Source organism: Mangifera indica, chromosome 2 (genome assembly GCF_011075055.1).
Source record: "Mangifera indica cultivar Alphonso chromosome 2, CATAS_Mindica_2.1, whole genome shotgun sequence".
Classification (NCBI taxonomy): domain Eukaryota; kingdom Viridiplantae; phylum Streptophyta; class Magnoliopsida; order Sapindales; family Anacardiaceae; genus Mangifera; species Mangifera indica.
In genome coordinates, this window is record NC_058138.1 from 20,123,833 (window position 1) to 20,146,579 (window position 22,747).

The 22,747-nt window shown below is 34.0% G+C and overlaps 4 protein-coding genes across 7 annotated transcripts; 1 reads left to right on the plus strand and 3 right to left on the minus strand.

Annotated features, from left to right (window-relative positions):
• Positions 1–20: 20 nt before the first annotated feature.
• On the minus strand, positions 21–4,423 carry LOC123203731 (FHA domain-containing protein PS1-like). 2 transcript variants are annotated; one of them, XM_044620192.1, is made up of 7 exons: positions 4,013–4,423; positions 3,687–3,904; positions 3,389–3,466; positions 3,200–3,286; positions 1,105–3,109; positions 582–973; positions 21–424 (listed from the first exon to the last, which is right to left on the minus strand). In XM_044620192.1, exons 1-7 carry the CDS (start codon positions 4,302–4,304, stop codon positions 179–181), a joined length of 3,318 nt encoding a protein of 1,105 aa, XP_044476127.1. In that variant the 5' UTR covers positions 4,305–4,423; the 3' UTR covers positions 21–178. The 2 variants fall into 2 exon arrangements, with proteins under 2 accessions (XP_044476127.1, XP_044476135.1); XM_044620200.1 differs by lacking the exon at positions 3,389–3,466.
• A 705-nt stretch (positions 4,424–5,128) lies between these two features.
• On the minus strand, positions 5,129–9,456 carry LOC123200571 (putative pentatricopeptide repeat-containing protein At1g26500). 3 transcript variants are annotated; one of them, XM_044615831.1, is made up of 2 exons: positions 8,504–9,456; positions 5,129–7,299 (listed from the first exon to the last, which is right to left on the minus strand). In XM_044615831.1, the coding sequence occupies exon 2, from the start codon at positions 7,111–7,113 to the stop codon at positions 5,578–5,580; it is 1,536 nt and encodes a 511-aa protein (XP_044471766.1). In that variant the 5' UTR covers positions 7,114–7,299; positions 8,504–9,456; the 3' UTR covers positions 5,129–5,577. The 3 variants fall into 3 exon arrangements, with proteins under 3 accessions (XP_044471766.1, XP_044471747.1, XP_044471757.1); XM_044615812.1 differs by lacking the exon at positions 8,504–9,456 and adding an exon at positions 8,207–8,347; XM_044615822.1 differs by lacking the exon at positions 8,504–9,456 and adding an exon at positions 8,016–8,195.
• A 5,232-nt stretch (positions 9,457–14,688) lies between these two features.
• Positions 14,689–15,653, plus strand: LOC123204952. The gene is made up of 2 exons (XM_044621778.1): positions 14,689–14,959; positions 15,040–15,653. The coding sequence occupies exons 1-2, from the start codon at positions 14,839–14,841 to the stop codon at positions 15,438–15,440; spliced, it is 522 nt and encodes a 173-aa protein (XP_044477713.1). The 5' UTR covers positions 14,689–14,838; the 3' UTR covers positions 15,441–15,653.
• Positions 15,654–16,488: 835 nt separating this feature from the next.
• On the minus strand, positions 16,489–19,609 carry LOC123204649 (cyclic dof factor 3-like). The gene is made up of 2 exons (XM_044621427.1): positions 19,315–19,609; positions 16,489–18,261 (listed from the first exon to the last, which is right to left on the minus strand). Exons 1-2 carry the CDS (start codon positions 19,405–19,407, stop codon positions 16,870–16,872), a joined length of 1,485 nt encoding a protein of 494 aa, XP_044477362.1. The 5' UTR covers positions 19,408–19,609; the 3' UTR covers positions 16,489–16,869.
• Between the last annotated feature and the right edge of the window lie 3,138 nt (positions 19,610–22,747).

Sequence of the window (22,747 nt, forward strand, 5' to 3'; positions counted from 1 at the left end):
CTCAATTAAAAGAAAGCATGAAAAATGTAATGTGGCAAGGGATGTTTAGAATATGGGTAATGCATTCATAAGCAATTACTAAGTTCAAAAGACTCAATTCCAAGCACCAGTTTTTCCAGGGGAACAACAAATATACTGAATGATGATCATCTTATATACAGGCTAGAACTGTCTTCTTCTATCTGACTGAATGCATCTGCGAATAATGAGAGTTATGCAGCAGAATGAGCTTCAAACCTTTTGCACCGTCTCCTCCCTTTGAGGTCTTCTTCAAAGGGCCACAGTTGTACCTTTCTCTCAAAACTATGTCATCCAGGACAGACCATGTAAGTCCTCTAGGCGAGCTGTCTGCCCACAAGAACCTGTCTGAGAAGGGATTCACTAGACTCTCACGGAATTCCTGAGCTGTTTCACAATTCAAACCCTGAAACAACAGATAATTAGGGAACTTTATATCTTCAAAAACATCTTGTTTCAGAAAGTCTATGCATGAGATGCAACGCAAGTGCTCTGTAAGAGCTGAAATAAATTCAAATTCTAACAATATCAGAGAGAGTTACTTGAAAATAAATTAGAGTTACCTCTGCCATGGCTTTAATCTTCAGAGTGACATCATTGCTAAGAAGAACAAGTTGTCCATCCATTTTCTTTTTCCTGAAGAGAAGAGCACAATCAAGGACATGATCTTCAGCTGTTGGTGAAACAATTTCTGTAAAACCTGTAGCTGCAGAAAAAACCCCCCAGCTCTTAGTCCCAGAAGGAAAACTCCCACAACTCCCTTCACTGAATAGAGACTTAGGAGAAGCAGGAGGGGTTGGTGCAAGAGGCCTTTCCTCCTCCATTGAGTTTTGAACGTGAATCCACCACTTTGTTTTCACCAAACACTCTTCAATCCATTCCAACACTGATGAGACCTCAGTTGTTCTTCTGAATAGACTACCACGACTTTTCAAACAACCCAGCTCCCTTATGACTGTAGCATTAAAAAAAGGATCCTTTTTTTTAAGGAAAAAGAGATAACTTGGTAGTAAATGAACTTGACAAATTAAATGTCAAATAAGATAAATATCAAATGATGGACACATTTATGATTTAATCTATTACCCATTCTTGGAATGATCAATTGAGTCCCCTTGAGACCTTGTAAAAGCTGTAACGATTTCCTTGATTGCTTGTCTAGAAGAGTAGAGGCATCCACTACCATTACCCAGCTTCTCCTTCGCTCTGCAATGGATGAGGAATGAGTGATCTTCATGGTTTGAGACAAATTGACAGAGTTGCAACTTGTTGTTCCATTAGGGAGTGAGTGTTCTGATCTCCTCATGCCTGAAGAGTTTGCAGCAAGAGATTGAAATGGCACCCTTTCTGCTCTTTTCTTCGACGTCACCCTCTCCTGTTCCAACTTCACATGATTTCTAGAGGCATATCCTGCTAATTTCCACTCTTGGAGAACTTTCGGTGTCTGGTTCTCTTTGTCTGAAGAAATCAAGTCTTCTTCTAGCTGTATATTGGGGCTGATAGTAACTTTTGAGGAGGATTTTCTGCATGACCTGGAAGGCTTAATTTCTTCCAGCTTACCCTTCCTTTTCAAGGACTTTATTAGAAGAGTATCAGGGGAGAAATTCTCCTTGTTTGGACTAAAAAATTCTTCTTCTTTCTCTCCAAAACCAGTAAAAAGTATCTTTGAAATTGATTTATTTTCCATATCCTCCTGCATCTGCAAACCTACAACAGCCTTATTGTGACTCCTTGTCGTCTTTCCTCTGCTTCTACTGGTTTGAATCTGTAGAGCACTAGCTGGTTTGCCTCTTCTTGACCAAATGCTATGTGAGCTAGGCTTTCTATCTGATCTAAGTGGAGAAACTTCAGGGTTTTCCTGGTCTTCAACTCCTTCTGGATAAAACACAGATTGTGGAGTCCGGCTATTCTTGGAATCTACAACCTCATTGAGTACTTCTCCAATAGGCAAAGATGAGTTCACAGACTCCTCAAGAACAGAAGAACAGAAGTGTGATATCTCCTTCTGTTCAAGGCCTTCTCTTTGGCTACGGTTTCCAGCTTCAAACACTTGAGCTTCCGGGAAGCCTTCTCCATTAAAGCATCCAGAGTTCAAAGCCAGAAACATATTCATATTTTTTTCCATCAAAGACTTCTCTAGCATTTCTGCCTCAGATGGTTGCATAACAAGTGACACCAGTGGCTCATTTTCTTTGTGGATCTGTTCAGTATTGATCTCTGATACAATTCCCCCTAAAACCAAAGATGACTTCGCAGACTGTTTCCCAGACCAATCTTCTAAGTTATTCCTCACTTCTATTTCTTCTTGCAGTGGACTCTGGTTTTCAGTTTCATCAGGTAATTTCTGCTGTTTTGCATCCAATGATGAAGCAACAAAGTTAACCAAAACCTTGCATTTTTTCTCTGATCTTTTTGAGCTCTCTGAATTTTCTGTTGCAGGTATAAATTCTGTCATAGAACCACGACATGGGATCTGATCATTTTCGTCAAATTGCTGCCCTTCAGCCAGTAACATATTAATATTTTTGTCCATCGAAGACTTCTTTATCATTTCTGCCTCAGAAGGTTGCATAACAAGTGACAGCGGCAGCTCATTTTCTTTGTGGATCTGTTCAGTATTGATCTCTGATACAACTCCCCCTAAAACCAAAGATGAATTTGCAGACTCTTTCCCAGACCAATCTTCTAAGTTATTCCTCTTTTCAATTTCTTCTTGCAGTGGACTCTGGTGTTCAGTTTTATCAGGTAATTTCTGCTGTTTTGCATTCAATGGTGAAGCAACAAAATTAACCAAAACCTTGGATTTTTTTTCTGATCTTTTTGAGCTCTCTGAATTTTCAGTTGCAGGTATAAATTCTGTCATAGAATCATGACACTGGATCTGATCATGTTTATCAAAATGCTGCTCTTCAGGCACTGACATATTACCACCAACAGGACAAGCCATGTCTATTGGTAAAGTCTCAGAAAATGGAATCTCTGTCTCCAGAATCAACTCTGATCTCTCATCACAAAACAAGGAAGCAATCCCCTCCAAAATCCAATCCAGAGATTGACTTGGTTTATCGTGAACTAAAATAGAAATCTCATCCTGTAGTACAAGCATAGGAAGAATAAGAGTCATAAAATTTGGACAAACACTCAAATCGATCTTTCTAATTCTTCAACTACAAATGATCACCTGGCACATTCCTCCTTTTTCTTCCACCACGAATGGCTTTTTCTCTTCTACTTGTTCGAATTCTTCAATTGAAAGAGAATCCAAACCCTATGCCAAGTAAAAAACATACAAACTTAGAGATATCAAGAACATTTCAAAGATAACTTTAATCTAATCTAGCATTTTACACATGCAATTGCATCTTCGCACCTGACATGTTTGTTCTTCTTTTGGTTCCATTACCAATGATTCACTTTTTCCGACCTCTAATAGCACTGATTTCTTAACCTAGACAGCCCGGAAACAAAAGAATATTAAATAAACACCTTCAACTAAGCTTTTACTCATCCAAAATTTCCTTCCAATACCCTACTATATTTGTTACAAAACAGAAATTTACCCTCAATTCATAATTGAAGGGGAAAAAAAAAGTCAAGGGCAATTTAATTTACAAAAAAAAAGAACAAATCGTATTCGTCCTTTTCACTAGTAAGCCATAAACTCTTACCTGGTGTGGTTCCACTTGACTTTCCTCTTCTTGCTCTTCTGCTACTGGTACATCCAATTCTGACACAAACGAGTAATCCATGTCGTATGCCTGGCTCAGTGGAATCCAATGCAGCCTATAGACTCTAGTTGACCCACCAATCTTTAGAGTATCTCCCTCATTCAGCTCCACGGGAACACAAGGTTCGATCTTTCTTTCTGAAACCCGTGTCCCATGTACTGCAATCCATCAAACACCAAAAACCCTCCAATTAAAATCAAAATAAACACAAACCCAAGGAAAGTAAATAAAGAAATCACCAACTCATAACCAAGATTTGATATTACCAGACGATAAATCGATGACAGAGAGGTTCCGTGAATAGGGTTTAGCGTGAATCTGGAGGTGAAATCTACTAATACTGGGGTGAGTCAACATGATGTGGCAATCCGGGTGTCGACCAACCATCAAAATTTCCTCCTTTTCTTCATCATCATCTTTGTCTTCATTTTGAACGGCCATGATGGAGGGTGATGGTGGCGGTGGTTTGTCGATGAGAAAGATGTTCTTGAGAATGGCACCGTTCTTTATGACTGTAAAGACTGGGATTTTCCTCTCTTCTGTTTTGTTTTCAGCCATTTTAGGACTCGACTTTAGCTCTTTCTTGAAATGTAAGAAGGAAAACAAAGTGGAAAATGGTTAGGGTTTTGTAATTTGTATAAAAGAATTATTTTGGTTTATATAGTTCGTAAAGACAAAAATAATTATGGGGGATTTTGGTTTTCATTTTGAATCTTTGAAAAGGTGACCGTTGCAATTCTTGTTATAACGGCTTAATTCAATTTTTCTTTTTTTTGGTTTTATCGGCAAAGGACTCTACTCACGACCCGACCCGACCGGAGTTAATAATAAATATCTTCTTCATTACTAAAACGTTGAAACCCCAAAATTTCGTAAACTAACAAATTTCCCCCAATTATCAATCAAACAGAGGAAAAGTAGATTCTGACACAATTTTTTTAGGCAACTACCATTTCAACCTCACTTAGCATACTTTTATGATTAAAATGAAATTTTTATGAATTTAACAAATGATATTTAAATATTTTTTACTAGTTGTTATTGTTCATTTTATTACTAAATTCATAATTTTTATTTTAATTATATACACTTGACTTGTTAGATAGATTTCATATTGAATAGTATGATACAATTTAGTTAGGTTAAATGGTACTTTTACCCAAAAAATAATTTCAGAATTTGTTTCTCATAAAATTTGTTAAGGGGTTACCCATTATTAAGTCCTTGGGTGCCTTCTAAAACTTTGCTACACTAAAGAATACGCTCATTTAACTTAACATAAAATTATGTATACACACTTTTTAATACATAAATTGATCGTAATAAAGTAAAAATAAAATAATATTCACTTACATGATAATACATTATATATGTATTTATTCATATACTAAAAAACGTATACATATAGCATTACTCGGATGCAGACTCACTGTCTATGCATCACCAGAACAAATTTAACCTGGAATCCTTTCAGTAACAACTAAATTGTATGCCTTTGTTCAGGTCCCTGTTTTCCTTTATCATCAACAACTTCCACAGGCAATCAGCTCCAGATATCCTCAGAAGACATTCATGGACATGTCTCTGAAGCAACCCAAGTCATCTGTAATTTCAGGGTCAGCTCCGCATATGGAGTTTTAACATATCATGACAAAAATGAATTGCAAAACCATTAGTTTCAGAGAGCAACTGAATAGAAGCTCTTTATAAAAAGACATATTAGAAGAACCCATCAGTATTTGCATCGTTGCTTCGTTCATTTTGAAAGATAAACATGATGAACTGAGTGGTGCAATCGGTATGTCTCGTAATTTATAATACATAATTGGATTCATGGACTCTTTTGTGGCTCAGCTGCTCTATTTCTTCTCCTCTCTCTAGTTGCCATTTTCTCCCCATACCTCTTCAATATATCTGCTAAATCAACCAACCCCACCTCCCTTAATTTCTTCTCTATTTCCTCAAACATTGTCACTCCTTCCTCATTGGAATAATAATGCAAAAATTTATTGTAATCAAATCTAGGTACCTCAACTCCTCTATTCATCACTCTCTCCACATACTTGGTAGTTTCTAATGACTTCCCTGCTTTCACTAAACCTCCAACAAAAATGGTGTCAAAATTCACCAGTGGATCTACTCCTTTCCTCCCTCTCTTCCCCATATGTCCCTGAAATAACATGATATAGGTATGCATCGTAGGCTCACACCCTCTCTTTATCATCTCTCGAAACACTTGTGTTGCTTCACTTGCCCTCCTCAACCTCAAAAGCCCCTTTATCAATCCATGATACACACTAATATCTGGTTTTTCAACAGCTTCAAGAACTTTATAAGCCTCTCGAACTCTGCCCCTTGCCGAAAGGCCATAAATAACATGTGACAAAGTTAAATTATCAGGTTCAATCCCTCTCTTGAGCATTTCCTCAAACATTGCATAACCTTGAACAGTTTTGCCTCTTTTGCACATCCAATTGATCACAAGTCTATAAGTTGAAAGCCCCAACTCATTCATTCTCTTGACTCTCATCATCTGAAAAACCTTCATGGCCTCGTCATATTTATTAACTTTAAAAAAAGTTTCTATCATTTTGTCAATCACATCAACACCTGGCACAAACCCTTCATCAACCATCAAGTTCCAAACCTTGGAAGCCTCAATCAAGTCACCCACATCACAAAACCCTTTAATCAACCATCCATAAGTAATCTCGTTTGGCTTAATCCATTCATTCAACTTCAGAACCAAATACTTGGACTCAACGACAAGTTTACATGAACACAAAGTCTCCACCACCTTATTTAACCTCTCCAAACTATACTCACATCCACAATCATTCATCATATGGAAAAAGTTCACACATTTCTTCAACTCCCTAACCTCAGCCAAAGTCTTTAGTGCAATCTTAAAAGTCTTATCATTTACTAGACGGCGCCGTCCCATCTCTTGTAAAAATTCCCAAAACAGATCAATATTTCTTGATTTACCTATTATGTCCACCATCTTGTTAAAGGTGATTGAGTTGTGAGTAAAGTGTGGGTGAGTCTTTTGAGTGTATTGAAAGAAGAGGTAAACGGGACGCCATGAAAGGGGGAAGTTGTTGCAAACTTGGAGGAAGAATTCATGTGTAAGGTTGAAGTTGCAGGAGGAGAGGCTTGAGTGGAGGCGTGACTCAGGTGAGTGTTGTTGTTGGTAAAGGACAGTGCAGACACGAAGGAGGTGGGCTGGATTGACTAGCGAAGTGGTCGAGGAGTTGGTGAGGTGGGAATGATTTGACTCTGTGGTGGTTAGGAGTCGGAACTGGTACTTTTGATATTGAAGAAAGGTTGATAATGGTTTAGAAAAATTCAAGTGTCTAATCAGCATTTGGATTTTTCAGAGAGATAGCAAAGACCTCACATAAATATATGCAGTTGGAAAACTTAACTCTGTTTGTATTTGTAGCTGAAATGAATCTGTGTAAACTGAGTGTTCATGCCAGAACTAAGTTAATGGTCTCATATTCTTTAATCTCTCATTCATCTGCCGTCTCTCACCATTCAGCCTTTTCATCTGAAAGTAAACAAACACTTGAGAACATCAGCATAACAGCTTCTTGGGGACCAAACAAAAGCTTACAACTGAGAAGTTCAGATACAACTTTTCCTCAGCAAATAGGGTAACAGAAAAAGAGAAACAGATCCACATTTAAAAGCTATTGATAACCCTGTCATGCATTTGAAGCTTAAAAAAATGAAAGCCGGTGATTAGATAACTAGCAGTGTAAGTAACGCAAAAATAACAACAATAGGATAACTCTCAAAGGGCCAAACACGATGAAAACAGCCTTTCAGACCTACTACAAGATTAATGGATAATAAACAAGAATTTCAGAAAGCCCCATGAACACACATTACCAAAACTAATTTAGAAAAAGGAGTACAATTTAGAGGCCAAATTCTCCAAAAGGTTCGATTAAAAACATATTTCATCCAGAAGGGAAATCCCCATGGGTGGCCTTCAAAATATGGACCAAAACGTAAATCAAAAACTCCTCAAGTAGGCTAACAAAGTTTTGTCATTTCCATTGAGAACTTTTATCAAACACGTGTAAGCTTTACTTTCTGACAAACAGAAAACCAATATAGGCAACAAAATAAGACTTCTATCCCACTCAGAATCTTGTAAGCAATTAAATACATGTAATATGAATGGAAAATAAGAAGCAAAATAGTGCCTAAAAAGACTTAGAAATTGAGATAGTGTCATCTTCGAGAGATATAGTGTACAAAAATGATGGCATGAGGAACTGGTGCTGATCCAGGGCGGTGGTATTGACTGTGGCAGCTACTTTTGGTAACAAAGTTTTTTTCCCCTTTCATTATTAATAAAGAAAGTTGCCATCCCTGCCATTGGTAACAACATATCCATAGCCAAATCCATAAGTGAGAAGATATAATCTCAGCAAAGCATTATGTACCTTGATTTAATTGAAAGCTGAAGTTGGGTACTTCTCCTCTACCCCTTTGTGGTTCATATATTGAAAATTATACAAAATTAAATATAAATTGATTAATGATTTTCTAACCATCTCCAACATCAAATTAAGGTAAATCATATATATCTGTGTTAGCTGTTCAAGGGACATTCAAACACTTTGACACATATTTCTAACAAAATTTTGAGTGCAGATTCACTGCAACACAAACCAATTCTATCACTCAACAATCAAAACAACATAACTGAAACGCAAGAAAAAAGAAACTTCAATGAATACCGCTAAAATGATATAGTGATTTGCAACTGCTGACAAAATTTTATTCTATAAGAACCCCAAAGCTAGACTTCTCCATTTCCACCACAACATCCCATCTAAATTTCACAGCCACATCACCCAAGGATATCTTCATTTCTTTGTAATTCTTTAACCTAAACAAACTGCTCACTATTACAAACACCCTGGAAACCCCTCACGCGGGGAAAAATGGAGGAACTTGTAATGTGTATGCATCAGTGGCGGGAAGCGTCATCATCATATCATATGATTCAAAGGAGAGAAGTTCTGTCATCTCTGCTTATCATCTTTCTATCTAAAGGGATAGAAGGGTACTTCTTAATATGCGGAGAATGTACAGGTCGAAGGCAGCAAATCCTCCCCTGGCGCGTGCCCAACATTAAGGATATGAACCAAAATATACAATTACGATGGTCTGATGTTGTCTACATGCCTGCGAGAATACCTTCAGACTCAAAAGTAGCCTCTCCAGAGTGCTTCGGAAGGCGAATTGGTAGAGTTGCTGACGAACCCATAAATGGAGTACAGTTTTTTAAGCAATGCCAATTCATAGTCTAGAAAGCAAAAGAATATTTTATAACATTTCCAGGAAAAAGACTGAAACCCACCATCAACCATGTCCTTCGTTTTGTGAAGAAGAAAAGTCCCAGAAAAAATAGTCACAAACCCACACGTTTCAGTGACAATTTGAGTGGGGCTTTGTCCATCCCAATCCTGTATTTAACATGATATAAATCTGAGAAAGTAATCTTCAGCTTTAATTGACAATGAAGTTCTTAATGAATACAGAACTCAATTACACAAGCAAACTAACAAAAATCAAGAAATTTCTTCCAAGAAACAAGGTTCTTAATTTTTCAAAATGACCACCCAGCCATTGAAGCCTTAAAACAATCAACTATTTTGGGATGGCAAGAAACCTTCTGATAAGCAACAGAACATAGTTTAGGAAAAGGAGGTGGCAAATAGAAGGTCAATGAAATTATGACACAGGGAGAAAGCAATTCTTTCAGAATCTGATTGATTGCTTCTTTCTAGTTCTCTTCAAACAAACCAACCATGAGCAGATTGCTAAAAAGTTTAAAACTGATCAATAGCCAAGCATACTTGGATGTTTTACTACAGTTTTCTTCGGCATGTTAAAAAATCATTGTCAAGTACTTCACCAAAATATAATAGAAAATCATTCGCATATGAGTTTATGTTCAATATAACAAACAAATTTACAACCAAATTTGAACCAAAATCAAAAGAAGCTAATGGGGTTAAAACCTAAAATGATCTTTGGAAACTAAAAACATTATAGGAATATAATTTGGATATACCTTCATAGAAAACAGTAAAATGAACTTCTCATTGTTTGTAAAACTAGAAATAGTTTTTGAGATCACATTCAAGAACTGTATCAAAAAACTGCCCACCAAGGCAGAATTTTTCAACATATTTTTTGCATCTCTCTTTCTTCTTTTAATAAAAATAATATCATAATTGTACATCAATCAATGAAACAATCCTGCATGTATATTTTTCACCACTCATGTAGGTTAATTATTCACTAATTCTCCAATTTCACAATTTCTTGAGTGCCTATGCTCTTCTGCATCTCAGATCTTAAAAACCACACATCGGACCTTTTACCATAATTAATTATATCAGATTCCATTATTTACAATCAAACTGCATATGCTGTGGTCAACTTTCTGAGGAGTTCTTTTACCAAAAATTATAGTATAATATCCATTGTGCTTGCATCAAAATGAATGCTTCTGTTCAAAATTTTCATATTTAAATCGAATCATATTAACATTAATAATGTGACACTCAGGTCAAGAATTTCAACAAAATTCAGGCCTTTAAAAACAATGCCATTCTTTTGAACTAACTACTGAAGCATCATGAGAAGAGAACCTAATTTTTGTGCTATATCAAAGATTACGCAGTCACTCAAATAGTCAAATGATATCAGTATGGTATCAAATAGCATATTGGTGATACAACCGCCGTGTTGAATGTACCAAGAGCCTGAAAATTAAAAGACAATTTCAGATATATTTCCAGCAGAAAACCACCCAATAAACACAGTACAAAAATGAATGAACATCTGTTGAACTTCTAAGTTCTTCATCCTTCTCACAAGCTGAGTACCAAAGTTCATTCTGTTGCAATGGTGCAAGTAATATAAAAGTATAAAAAACACATCAAAACCATTTGTAAATAAGACAAAATACAACACACTCCTCAAAAGATAATTAGCATAATCATGCAACCAAATGGCAAAGTCAAAGTTATAAAATCACAAGTAATTCGCCAAAGTCATACTGTAATTCGCCAAAGTCATACTGTAAATATAAAATCACAAGTATCTAAACAAATATATTAGCAACTCAGCAAAATATGTGGACCAAATTTATCGAATCCAGGTGGAAATTTGGGGCTGGATATAAAAACGCAAAGCCACAATACATAAGATAATCCATGCCTAATTGAACTAAAGAACTTGGAAATTGATAGAGACCATCACCACGAAATGTTTAGTGGGTAACTTGAGTTCATCATTAATATACACGCCTAGCATCTATAGAATCACAATATATAACAAAGTTAGGATGTAGCCAGACTTCCCAATGCAATGAGAAAATGCATTCTCTAGTACAAGGCATTTTGCTGTAAAATATCCAGCCTACAAATAAGCTTACTAAACAGTAGTCATTATCATAAGTTGTTGGAAAAAATTTTTCTGATCCTTAATCTGGTTGCTAGTTTTGTGGGATTAATTTCCTTTTTTTCCTAGTTTCCATTTGTATGCTGATTTCCTATTATTAGTTTGTGAAATGAGAAGGGTTTTGGAAGAAATTCTCAGATACTGCTTCGTTAATCGATAAGAGATGAATATTTAGTACTGTTTCCTATATTAGACTACACATGCAAGGTGATCAGCTGATCAATCCAGTTCTAAAAGCAGTGTGACCAATAACATAGCCAAACAGTAACTGAGTATAGCCCAATCATGAATCCCATCCCACTAGATTTGTACAGTTTGATGATAACTGTACAAGATTTGACAGTGCGAGTATTTGCAACAAAACTATATGTATATAGTTTGAGTATATTAAATGGGTATATAGATTATGTATCATAATATGATTCGGTGATTTTGAATTAAGAATAAAATAATATCTAATTATATGATAATACATCATTTATATACCTATTTTGTATACTCAAAATATATACATACAGATATAGGATCGCTTTTGTATGTGTATGATTTGCAGGTGCGACTTGAGGCTATCGTCTTCCTAATTTACAACCCAATAAAGTTGTATGAAAATATTGTTGAGCAATTCCAAATGAATTAATTGGGATGCATTATTGGTTACCATCTATTTAATATGCCAAGGCTTTGAATCCAGGTGAAAGCGAGGAAACTAGGATTGCGACACTTGATTTCTTGGCTGCAAATGAAATTGAATTTAGTGGTCGCATTCTACAAGAGGCAAGAGAATAGGCTTTCCGAAAGTGACGTATGAATTTAGTTACGGGTTGTTGTCAACATTATTTCTTCTTATGATCTAATTAACCTATGCGAAAATGACCACAAATTGCTGTTACATCAAACATGATTATTTTGAAATCAATTATCCTAGGTTAATGGTGAACTTATTTTATTTAGAATTTTAAAATAGAATTTTATTTAGAACTTATTTAGAATTTTATTTAAAATTGCTTTTAGAATTTCTCTTCTTTACCATTCAAACTTAGTGATGATAATGCGGAAAAGTAGAGTCAAATATTTTATTCCTTGCCTTTGTTTCCGTTATAAGAATGACAAGAATTCTTCATTTCTTATCTATAGGAAAAAATCCTCTCCCTATCTCATATCTGTGAAAAAAAATTTCTCTTTGTTCTTGTACTTATAAGAAAAAATTTTACTTTCGTGTCTTTTAAATATAATATAAATATTAAACAACAAAATTAATAAAACTAAAACAAACTTACTATTTCAAATGCCCAAATAACACATGTTAAGCACTTTAATATGTACAACAAATAACATGAATGAATTTTAAAAATATAAATAATTTAAAATTATAATAATATTTTAAATAAATATATTAATATAAAAAAATAAATGATTGAAATAGAGCAAAGATGGGATAAGCTAAGGAGAGGATATATGTATCTTTGTCCCTCGTCTATCCTTAGCTAATATTTTTTGTTTATATTCTCATACTTTTTTTTCTTATTTTTATTAGATAAACCCCTCTATATTATATTAGAAATAGAGTAAAAATTCTAAATTTGTATCGAAATTATCATTTATATTCAAACTATCTATTTGGAGTGGATGTTTTCATTATTAGGTGATTTGAATATTTAAATAATATTGGTTAAAAGATAATTGTTTAATTGCCATTTATTACAGCTAGAGGTGGAAAGATTCGTAGGCCGGTTAGATGTTTCATGGTATAGTTTGTTTGTTCAACAAAGAAACAGTGTTGGAATTAAATAAAAGGGAAATAAATAATTTTACAATTAATGCGTTTGTTTATACAAATTTATCAACTCTTTTTAGCATTAAATATTTATAATGCAAATGCAGTATAATATCTTAATTATTTTTAATTTGAAGAAAAAGTAGGGTTTGATTTGATGAGGCCATCAACCCCTTGTGGTATTATCAACCCAACAACCTTACAGATATAATTTTTTTAGAATTTAAATTTATTTTTATTTTTTGAATTAAAAACCTTTTAAATCTTAAATTTAATTAAGACAATTCAACTATCAACTATCGACAATTCAAAATTTGAGTTTATTCTTAATATCTTTTTGTAGATTAAAAATGAGATATTTAAAGAAAATAATAAAAAAATAAAAGTTTTTATATGATTGAACAATAATTTTATATGAATTCTATAATATAATCAAATACAGAGATATTTTAAAAAATAATCAAATCTTATGATATAAATATTTAAAATATGATAAATTTATATAGACAAAAACATAAAATGGCAACAATTTAAAGTTTCCTAAATTAAATCTCAGTCTTTTTCAGTTTTGAAATTTGTTGCAATTGTAATGAATTATGAAGTGCACTATCTATTAGGCCCCATATGACCAACTATTTCTACGATTTCTTCAATGTCCCCAACCTCACCGACATTTTGTGCATTTAATTAACAATTCCCATAGATCTTTTTTATATTTTCCAATTTCTCTTCTTATATTCTAAAGTAACGAATTCCTTCCTTATACATTTATAAATCTATCTATTTGTTTGTTTGTTTATTTGTTTTTGCAACTTTGATTCGATGGAATTAGATAAGAACAAAAATGATTAGTACGATTAAAATTCTCACAATCGAAATCATGATGAGCAGGAGGAGGATCCCATCCCAGCCTTCTTGTATTCTCCGCCATTTATTAAAGCCACAAATGAAGTCACTGCTAATCACCGCCTCAACCAGTTTTTCAGCTAAATTAATTGCCCAATTACTTAGATATTGCCCTTTGGATTACCCCTTTTTTTTTTAAGACAAATTTTTAATTTTTTATTACTTTTTATGAAATATGTTATGGTGTTAAAATATCCTAAACCATGCAACATAATGTATTTTTCACTGGAAGTAATTAGATTAAATCATGTAACTTTATAATTAGATTTACCTTTGAAACAAATTTTTTTAGAGTTAAAATTAGTATAATGACTAATGACTGTAAAGGAAAATCAATGTTTTGGTTAGTTATTACAATTTTTTGAATCTTTTAAGGTATTGCAAGTAATCTTTTCAATAACCCAGAACATAGCTCACTTTTTTATAGAATCCCATTAAATTTAGGGTTGCAAATTATAACTCATACAAACCCTAACTGACATTTGCTGGTCGTGTTTTTGCAATATTTCAATATTAAACTTGTAATTTACAATGTAGAGTGATTGTGACTTGTCAGACTGGTTATTAGACTTGAAGTTGCATCCTGGTGGTGTGGCATGAGAGATCACTTGTATACAACAAATCAGATCAACGTTGAAGATCTGAACAAAGACTAGAGTCTCTGAACTTTGTGTCCTCTGGGCCCTGGTGTGTTTTCTTAATGCATGAAGATTTTGTGAGCTCTTTCTGTGAATCATAAACATGGTAGAGAAGCGAAATTGACGGCGTTTCAGTAACACCAACTACCAATCTTTGGATGGGGGCCCTTTCATTAACTTTGTGGCAATTCTGATCATTCATGAACTCCCTCTATATAAGTTCCAATAGTCGCCAGCTTCTCTTCAAACTTCTACACTCTTTTCAGACTTATCCTCAATGGCACTCCGTTCACTTCTCTTTGCGATGGCACTGTTATTTAGTTTCCAGCTATCCACATGCCGAGTCCTGAAGGGAAAAGTTTCTTGCTCCGACTGCCATGGCGACGACGATTTAACAGGTTAAAATCCAAGACCAAAAACTATATATGTTTGTAACCTGTAAACTGTATCTAGAAAATTCTATTTTCGTGTCTTTCAGGCTTTAAGGTTCTGGTGAAGTGTGAAAAGGTGAAAAAGGTGGCAGTGGCAACCACAGAAGCTTCAGGTGCCTTCGATGTTGAGCTTCCATCAGACACCAAGAAAAATCCGGCACCTCTGAATTGTCTGGCGAAGCTGCTCGGGGGTCCAGTCCAGCCCTATGTTTCGAAGAAAAACATGGTTTCGAAGGTTGTTAAAGGCAAAGATACGACGTCGTTCCGCATCTCAACTCCTCTGGCCTTCTCCGTATCATGTCCTGCAACTTTAATGGAGGATGGAAAATGTAATGCAGCAACCACCTTTGGTTCATCGAAGACAGTTGACTTGCCTCTTCCAAAAGAGTGGGGACTTGCGCCATCAAGCTATTATATACCATTCTTCCCCATCATCGGTATTCCTTAAGTACTTGTTATTGCAGTAATTAATTTCTCGTATGTTATATATAGCTAGACTTTGTAGAATATATATAATATTTTCTGATATATATGTATTATATATTGGTGTGATGAAGATTGTATTAAGCTTTTGGGTATTAAGTTCTATGTGTGATCTTTTGTATTATTTTGTGGCTGAAGCAAAGTTCTAATATTAATGGAGAATCTATATATTTCTATATATTCTTCTGTTGAATTTGAGATTTCTTTAAATATACTGCAATTTTTTCACCAAACATAACATTGCATTATTTAGTACTCTCAAGGTTTCTCAAATATTATGGATATTTATTTATAATAAGTATTAATTAAGATATAAGGATGATGTGTCTATTATTCTGTATGCATGCAAAGCATTGCTCTAATGGTAAAGGGGACCTTTTGACGATGAAAAATAAAAGCACAAGCTCACAACGCACACATCTATATCTATCCATAAACAATACTTCAACAAGGTTGGTTTCTAAGGGTAACTTGATAGACAAAAGTGGGGAGTCTCAAACGAAAAAGCACAGGTTTGAAACTTGCTTATAGTCAATTTGAGCCTGCAAGGGTGATTTGACTAAAATAATAATTCCTCGTGTGAAAAAAAAAAAATGAACAAAGTACCTTTTCCAAGTTGAGAGGTAAATTAATAATAATAATAAAGCAAGGCCAGAGAAGAAAAGTAAAAGTGCTTCAAACAGAAGCACAAGACAAAAGTTATTCTCTGCAGAAGAAATTCATGTAAATAATGAAAGCAGCTAATACAAAGTAAGAAGCCAAGCCATTGCAGCTCCAGACAGAAGCAAGAAGCTGTATATGTAACTTCACTCATCCATTTAACCTGACAAAAATTGAGAGCCGCAAATCACTCAAAGTGAAACAGCTGAAACCGAATATTCCAATATCTATCACCTCACAAACTTCGGCATTCTAAATTTCCAAAGGAATCGTAATCATGATAAATTCAGCCCCAAAAAGCTTACGAAAATTAGCACAAAAGAATGAAAATGTAGTGAACAAGTACAACAGAATTATCCAAAAAGAGAAACCCAAATTTGGGTTAGCAAATTTTATGTTTGAATTATACTTACTAGACTTAAACAACAGCTCTCTCTCGTTTTTTATGAGTGAATATAGAAATACAGAAGAGTATATGAACAGAAACCTAAAATGGGCATCCATCATAGATAAGGACTACACTTCTATCCTGTAATATTTACAGAAACGTCTAACAGTCTTCAGTGTTGCAGCTTTTCATTTCCAAGAGCTGGTTTCTCCAAAGTTCATTGCCCAAAAGAGAAGAGTACACCAAGAAGCAATTGTTGCTGGCTCAGAATACAGACAATGAGGACCTAAAATAAGCAAAGATGATATAAACAAAGTTTCTTGTCCAGAATTCCATCAGTGGTGCTTTAGGTACTCTCTTGGAATGTATAAGAACGTGAAAGAGCTGCCGGGTTTGCTTCCAAGATTTGAGTACCATCCAGTAGATGGCTCTTGCCTTCTTTTTTGGGTTTGAAGCCTTTAAAAATAGTGCCACTTGATTTGGGATCTATCTCATCAGGTTTAATGCCTAACGTAGCCCATATAGGGCTCTTTGAAGCTTCGTCTGGATCATCGATTCTCAGTGTTTTTGGAACCAAAATACCCTTCTCTGATTGCTCTTCTTCCATAAGATTTCGGTCCCTTGAATGCTTGCCTAGAGTTGGCGAACCATTGCCTGAGCAGCAACTGTTGTTGCTAGTTGAGGACGATGGAGACACGCAACCATTAGATCCACCCATTGCGATGTTCCCTGCTCCAGCTGCCCACATGGTCATGCAGCCCCAATGCATTGCAGGAACAAATTGTAGAGGAATGTTGGGTGGGCAGTATCCAGGAACCGCTAGCACTGGAGCTGGGCACCACTGAACTGGACTATGATTGTTGCCATTTGGCATAGATACTCGATCAGAAGAGCTATGAGCTGCTGCTACAGAAGCCACATTGTTCCAACTTGGATTCCAAGGAACACCCCACGGAGGAACAGGATAACCATGCACTGGATGTGTATTGAGCTCACTGCAAGATCCAGCCGATATAAGACACTCCTTCTGTTTAACATTTTCAGGCAATTCATTTCCTTGAATGCTGGAAGCTGTCACGGAAGATCCACACGAAGCAGGCTCCTCTTGGTTTTCCAGACCATTTAATGCACTGATCTCAACAGTTCTCTTCAGATCTCCTAGATTAAGTACAGTCTCCATGGATTCACACAGAGGTGTTTCAGGGCCAAATTTTAGAACCATCCCATTTCCAGTTGAAGGCATCAACGTGGTTGTAGAATCACTACATGATATAAGTTGGTGATTGATTGAGTTTGGTGTTTCTAGACCTGTAATTGGCACCCCATCCGAAGATACCATTATCTGACGAAATTGAGAGGCAAAGTGCTTGGCTTTACGCCGGCCAGCACCCACAGGAACATTTCTCATAGTTCCTCCAGCAGTCCAATATCTCTGGCAATTCTTACAAAAATGCCTAGGTTGGTTCACATTGTAGTTATTGAAATAACAAAATTTAGTGTCTAAGCTGTTGCAACGGGGACATGGAAGGATCTTGTCTGGCCTCTTAAAAATTTTCTCTTGGTCCGTATTTGTCTCAGCCTGATCTACCCGGGGCACAGGGTTAACTTGAACCTGACTTTCTTGAACAGAAGCCTGGTCTTCCTTGACACTATTCAGTTTAGAAGACTTATCTGGCTCATCAGAGTGATCTGTCCCAGGGCCATTGCTTTCAGTTGTCACTATTTCTTTACTAATGTCCTAAAAATCAGAACCAAAACTGTTAACACTACATTTAGAGAAAATTTAGAGATTACTTTCTTTTTTTCATACATAAAATAAAAAAGGGCGGCCTGTGTATACAAAATTATTATAAGAGCAGGAAGGCAGTATTATTAACCTTCCAAATCTGAGATGTATTAACTATAACTGAATGGATAGCTCTAGTTACAATGATATTAATATATCATAAAAGAAAAAAGTGCTTACAGAAATAAAAATTTAACAAAACCATTATTAATCTACTATATCTATAACCAAATCCATTTTGAAGCAGCAAAGCTAGCACTTCAATAAATCACATTGATTCAAACTTGACTATCTATTATTGGTTTATAAACGCCATCAATTAAATCCCCTCACAAAAAGAAGAAAAGAAAAATAAAGACTAAAGCTATGTTTCAATATAGAATCAGGAACCATAATATTTTCAAGGGTAACATGAAATTTGTGTTTTGGAATGAAAATCGAGATATTAAATTCTTATTTTTTCTAAAGAAAGGGACCTCTAATTCCATTCAATCTCAACTGTATGGCTGAATTTCATGATGCCAGTTTCCGAATAAGTTTTACATGAGCCATTTGGGCCGTAAACTTAAAAAAAAAAAAAAAAAAAAAAAAAAAACAGAACCATTACTTGAAAATAAAACATATTACTTAGAACTTTCAACACAACACAAAAAATGTAAATGACAAAAAAGATAAATTTAAATTTTCCACAGTATAACAAATAAACCAAATATTACAAACTATGACAGAGTGAATATAAATAAACCACTTTTTTTCAAATACCCAGTTCAACTTTATTGATTTCATTGATCCATTCAAGTATAACAACAATACTTAGCAAACAAAACATACAAAGAATCCTCAAACATTAAACAGAAACACTGATTCAAAGTTCAGATTTTGCTGTAAACAAAAAACAGTAAAAATACTAAGGATTCATCATGATTTGAAATACAGTTTCAAGCAAAGCATCTCAAAGGGCATACATAAACATAACAATAAAAGTAAACAGAACAGAAGAGAAACCATGGAATCGGATGCAGCCGGAATCTGAGTGTCAGGAACCGGAATCTTAGCACCGAAAAGTTTAATAGCGGGATCTCTGTTGGGTTCAGACATGTCTGGAGCGTTGGTGTAGTTTGTATCAAGAAACTGTAGGCAAGTTAAAAGGGCCACAACTAAACCCCATAGAAATGGCAGAAAGAATGTTAAAGAGGTTGAGAAAGATAAAAGACAGGCTTTTAAGAAGCACTTTTAAAGAAAAGTGCTTTTGTCTATCCTCTCTGATAGTAATAAAAACCCACAAAACCCTCTCAACTCAAGTTAAAGCATAAAGAACGTGAAGGGCAAGAGGTTTTATTTTTTATTTTTTATTTTTTTTCAGCTTTTCAGTTTATTTACTTTGGAGTGTCTGTTAATTTTTTTCCACGTGTAATAAAGCATATTTTTATAATTAGTTTTAGATAAAGGCTGCCACAGGTAGAGGGTATCCTATTTCTTAACTTTTTAATGTTCCTTTTTAGATTTTGGGATCTTTTTTTTTTTTTTACTTTTATTAAAAGATATTAAAATATTAAAGAAAATAATCCAAAAATGTATAATAATAGTTTTGAATTAATTGGGTGGGGGTTGCCAGATGGCGTCCAAGTAAGCAAAAAAGAGGAGATATTGTTATTACCAAAAGAAGAAGTGGTCAAGGATGACAGTGAGAAATGGAATGGAGGTGGTTTGGCTTTTAACGCCGCCTTCAAAGTCATTGGGTTGGCTTTTGCAGTTAGGGACCCACTTTCGGCACAAAGGCAAAACCTCCCACTGTGCTCCTCAAATTCTTCCTCAGGAAACAAACAGTATCGTGTCAAAAAATTATCAACACTTTTAAATATATGATTAAATTTATAAAAAATGAATTATTTTTAGATTAAATATAAAATAATATTTAAATAATACATTATTTTTATATTAAATTATATATATACATAATGTTATTATTATTATCAAATTTTTACTTTAAAATACAATAAATATTGCCTTCTCGTCATAATTTTTCAGCATTTTTTTATAGTTCATATATTATCTATTATTTTGGGCAAAAAAAGATTTCCCACCCAAGGTCTCCATATCAGTAGAAAAAATCATCCCTCCGTTGCTATGATTTATAAGGGTAAGTAGTCTCTAAAAGTGTATGAGAATACCTTATATCGTGATGATATCTTTAATATGATTGTATGGCTATGATGAATAGTTTGACATAGGTTTATTAAATTATGGAAAGGTCAAATGTTTATATTCCTCTTCCTTCTCCATCTCAAACTCACAATAGTGAATCTTGAGTTATGATGGATTATGACTTTTTTTTAGAGTAGTATGGACAAGATGAGGCCACCCAAAAGAATTTTACATAAGCTTCTAAGGACTTGTCGTATTTATAAAATTTAAGGTCTTTATTAACTAAAATGTGGAAGTAAGTTGACATACATGATGTTGTTTAATCGATTGTGTTTCAAATAAGTTTTGCTAATTGCTAAATTTTGATTATAACTTTTGAATATGTCTCCTCCACTTTATGAGGAGATGTATCCTACTCTTTCAAAAGAAGATCAAGGGAGCATCAAGTGAACAAAGAGATTTGATGTTGGCTTTAAATATATGGAAATGGGACTGTCACAAGCAACAGTGTAGGTTGATCAAGTGGAATGAGCTCTTAGACCAAGAGCATGAAAATAAATTGGGCATCAAGCTTGAAGAGGTCCTTAAGACTTAGGGAAAAGTTTACTACTGAGAGAAAGAGAGTTTTGATAGTCACAGGCTTACAACTACTAGATATTTAACAGAATTACTTTGCTTTCAAGACCAGTCAACTTCTTTTTCATATTTTAGATAACAATTTTACCTCCTGCAAGATGGAGCCAAAGAATTGTGCTCCTCTTTATTCCTCTCTCTTTCTAGTAGTTGGAAATACTGACTTTGAAGTTATTGATGTGAATAAATAAATATTCAAACATTGGAAAGAGGAAAATGAAAAGAAAGAAGAAAGAACAAAATGGGTTTTTTTTTTTTAATTTAGAAAATGAAAATGACTATTATATTAGTCTACAATTAATTTTAATTAACCAAGTTAAGTGTTGGATTAAAAATATGATTTATGCATTTGATTGATAAAAAAAATGTTTTCGACCCGAAACTTTAAAATTATAGGCATGAAGATTTTGCAAATGTTGTTTAAGCTTTATATCAAGTTAATTTATGTTTGAAAATTACAAATGTACAAAATTTGAGGAGGAAAATGGAGCACCAAGAATAAGATATGAATGTGATGTCAAGAGGATTAGAGCAATCTCATCCTCAAAGCAAGAAGCAAATGGGTCAGTCATTAGTAAAACAGATAACTCCTTTGGGCCCCAAAATTTTGAACCCAAAAAAAAAAAAAAAATCTACTTTTATTTTCTTGTTTCTTTCCTTCTAAGTTTGGAATGACATGTTGTTATTTATTTATTTATTTTTTTTTTTTTACTTCCATGTAAATTGAAAGTGACTTATGAGTAATCACAATAAAATATGATTATATTATACAGTCATGGTTAATTTAAGAGGAATTATATTAGATGATTATATTTTAACCATTGAAATGAGAATTGACATTATAAGTTTTCCTCTCTTAAATAGTATCTTTTCATTTTCAAGTAGGCCCACTACAAAATTTACCATTAATCTTCATATGCATTCTATCTTTACTGAATTTACCAAGTTTTAATATTTAAAAGTTGTTTAAAAATTTATGATAAGCCAAAATTCCTCTTTTAACACTTAAAAACTCGTCTAACTTTTTCCTTATAAATACAATCTTTGATAATATTTATATAAATGACTCGTTAATATTATTAGTTCTTTTGATTTGCTTTTAGATGAAAATATTAAAAATTAAAATATTTTGTTGATTTTATCGTTTTGGCAATCTGAGGTTGAAGATTATGAAAAAAATGGTTGAAATGAGCTGAAAATTCAAAAATATTTCACCGAAATGATAGAATCAGTTGATAAAGGAGCACCAAACATTTGTTTGATCAAAAGTCCGAGTGTTTGTAATTTTACATGGTTGATATCCTATTATGATAATATAAAATTATCTTTTGTAAACTTAAGATACATTATTTATGTATGAAAAGTATTCGATACTCTATTTTATTCATTAGTTGTTGTCCGATTTCAACTACTTCTCGTTGTCTTCAACCTTAGGCTGCCAAAACAAACCAAATATGGTAAATTTCAACCTATAAGTGGTCCTAGATTTTGTAAAAATCATCAAAATCTTACTTTTCAACATCCCCAATTAAGAAAAAGTCAATGTTAACCACCCATATAAATGAATATCATTAGAGATTGTGGTTATGTATGAGTTTGACAGTCATAAATTTCAAACAACTATCAGATACCAAAAATTTGACAAATCTAGTGAATAAAG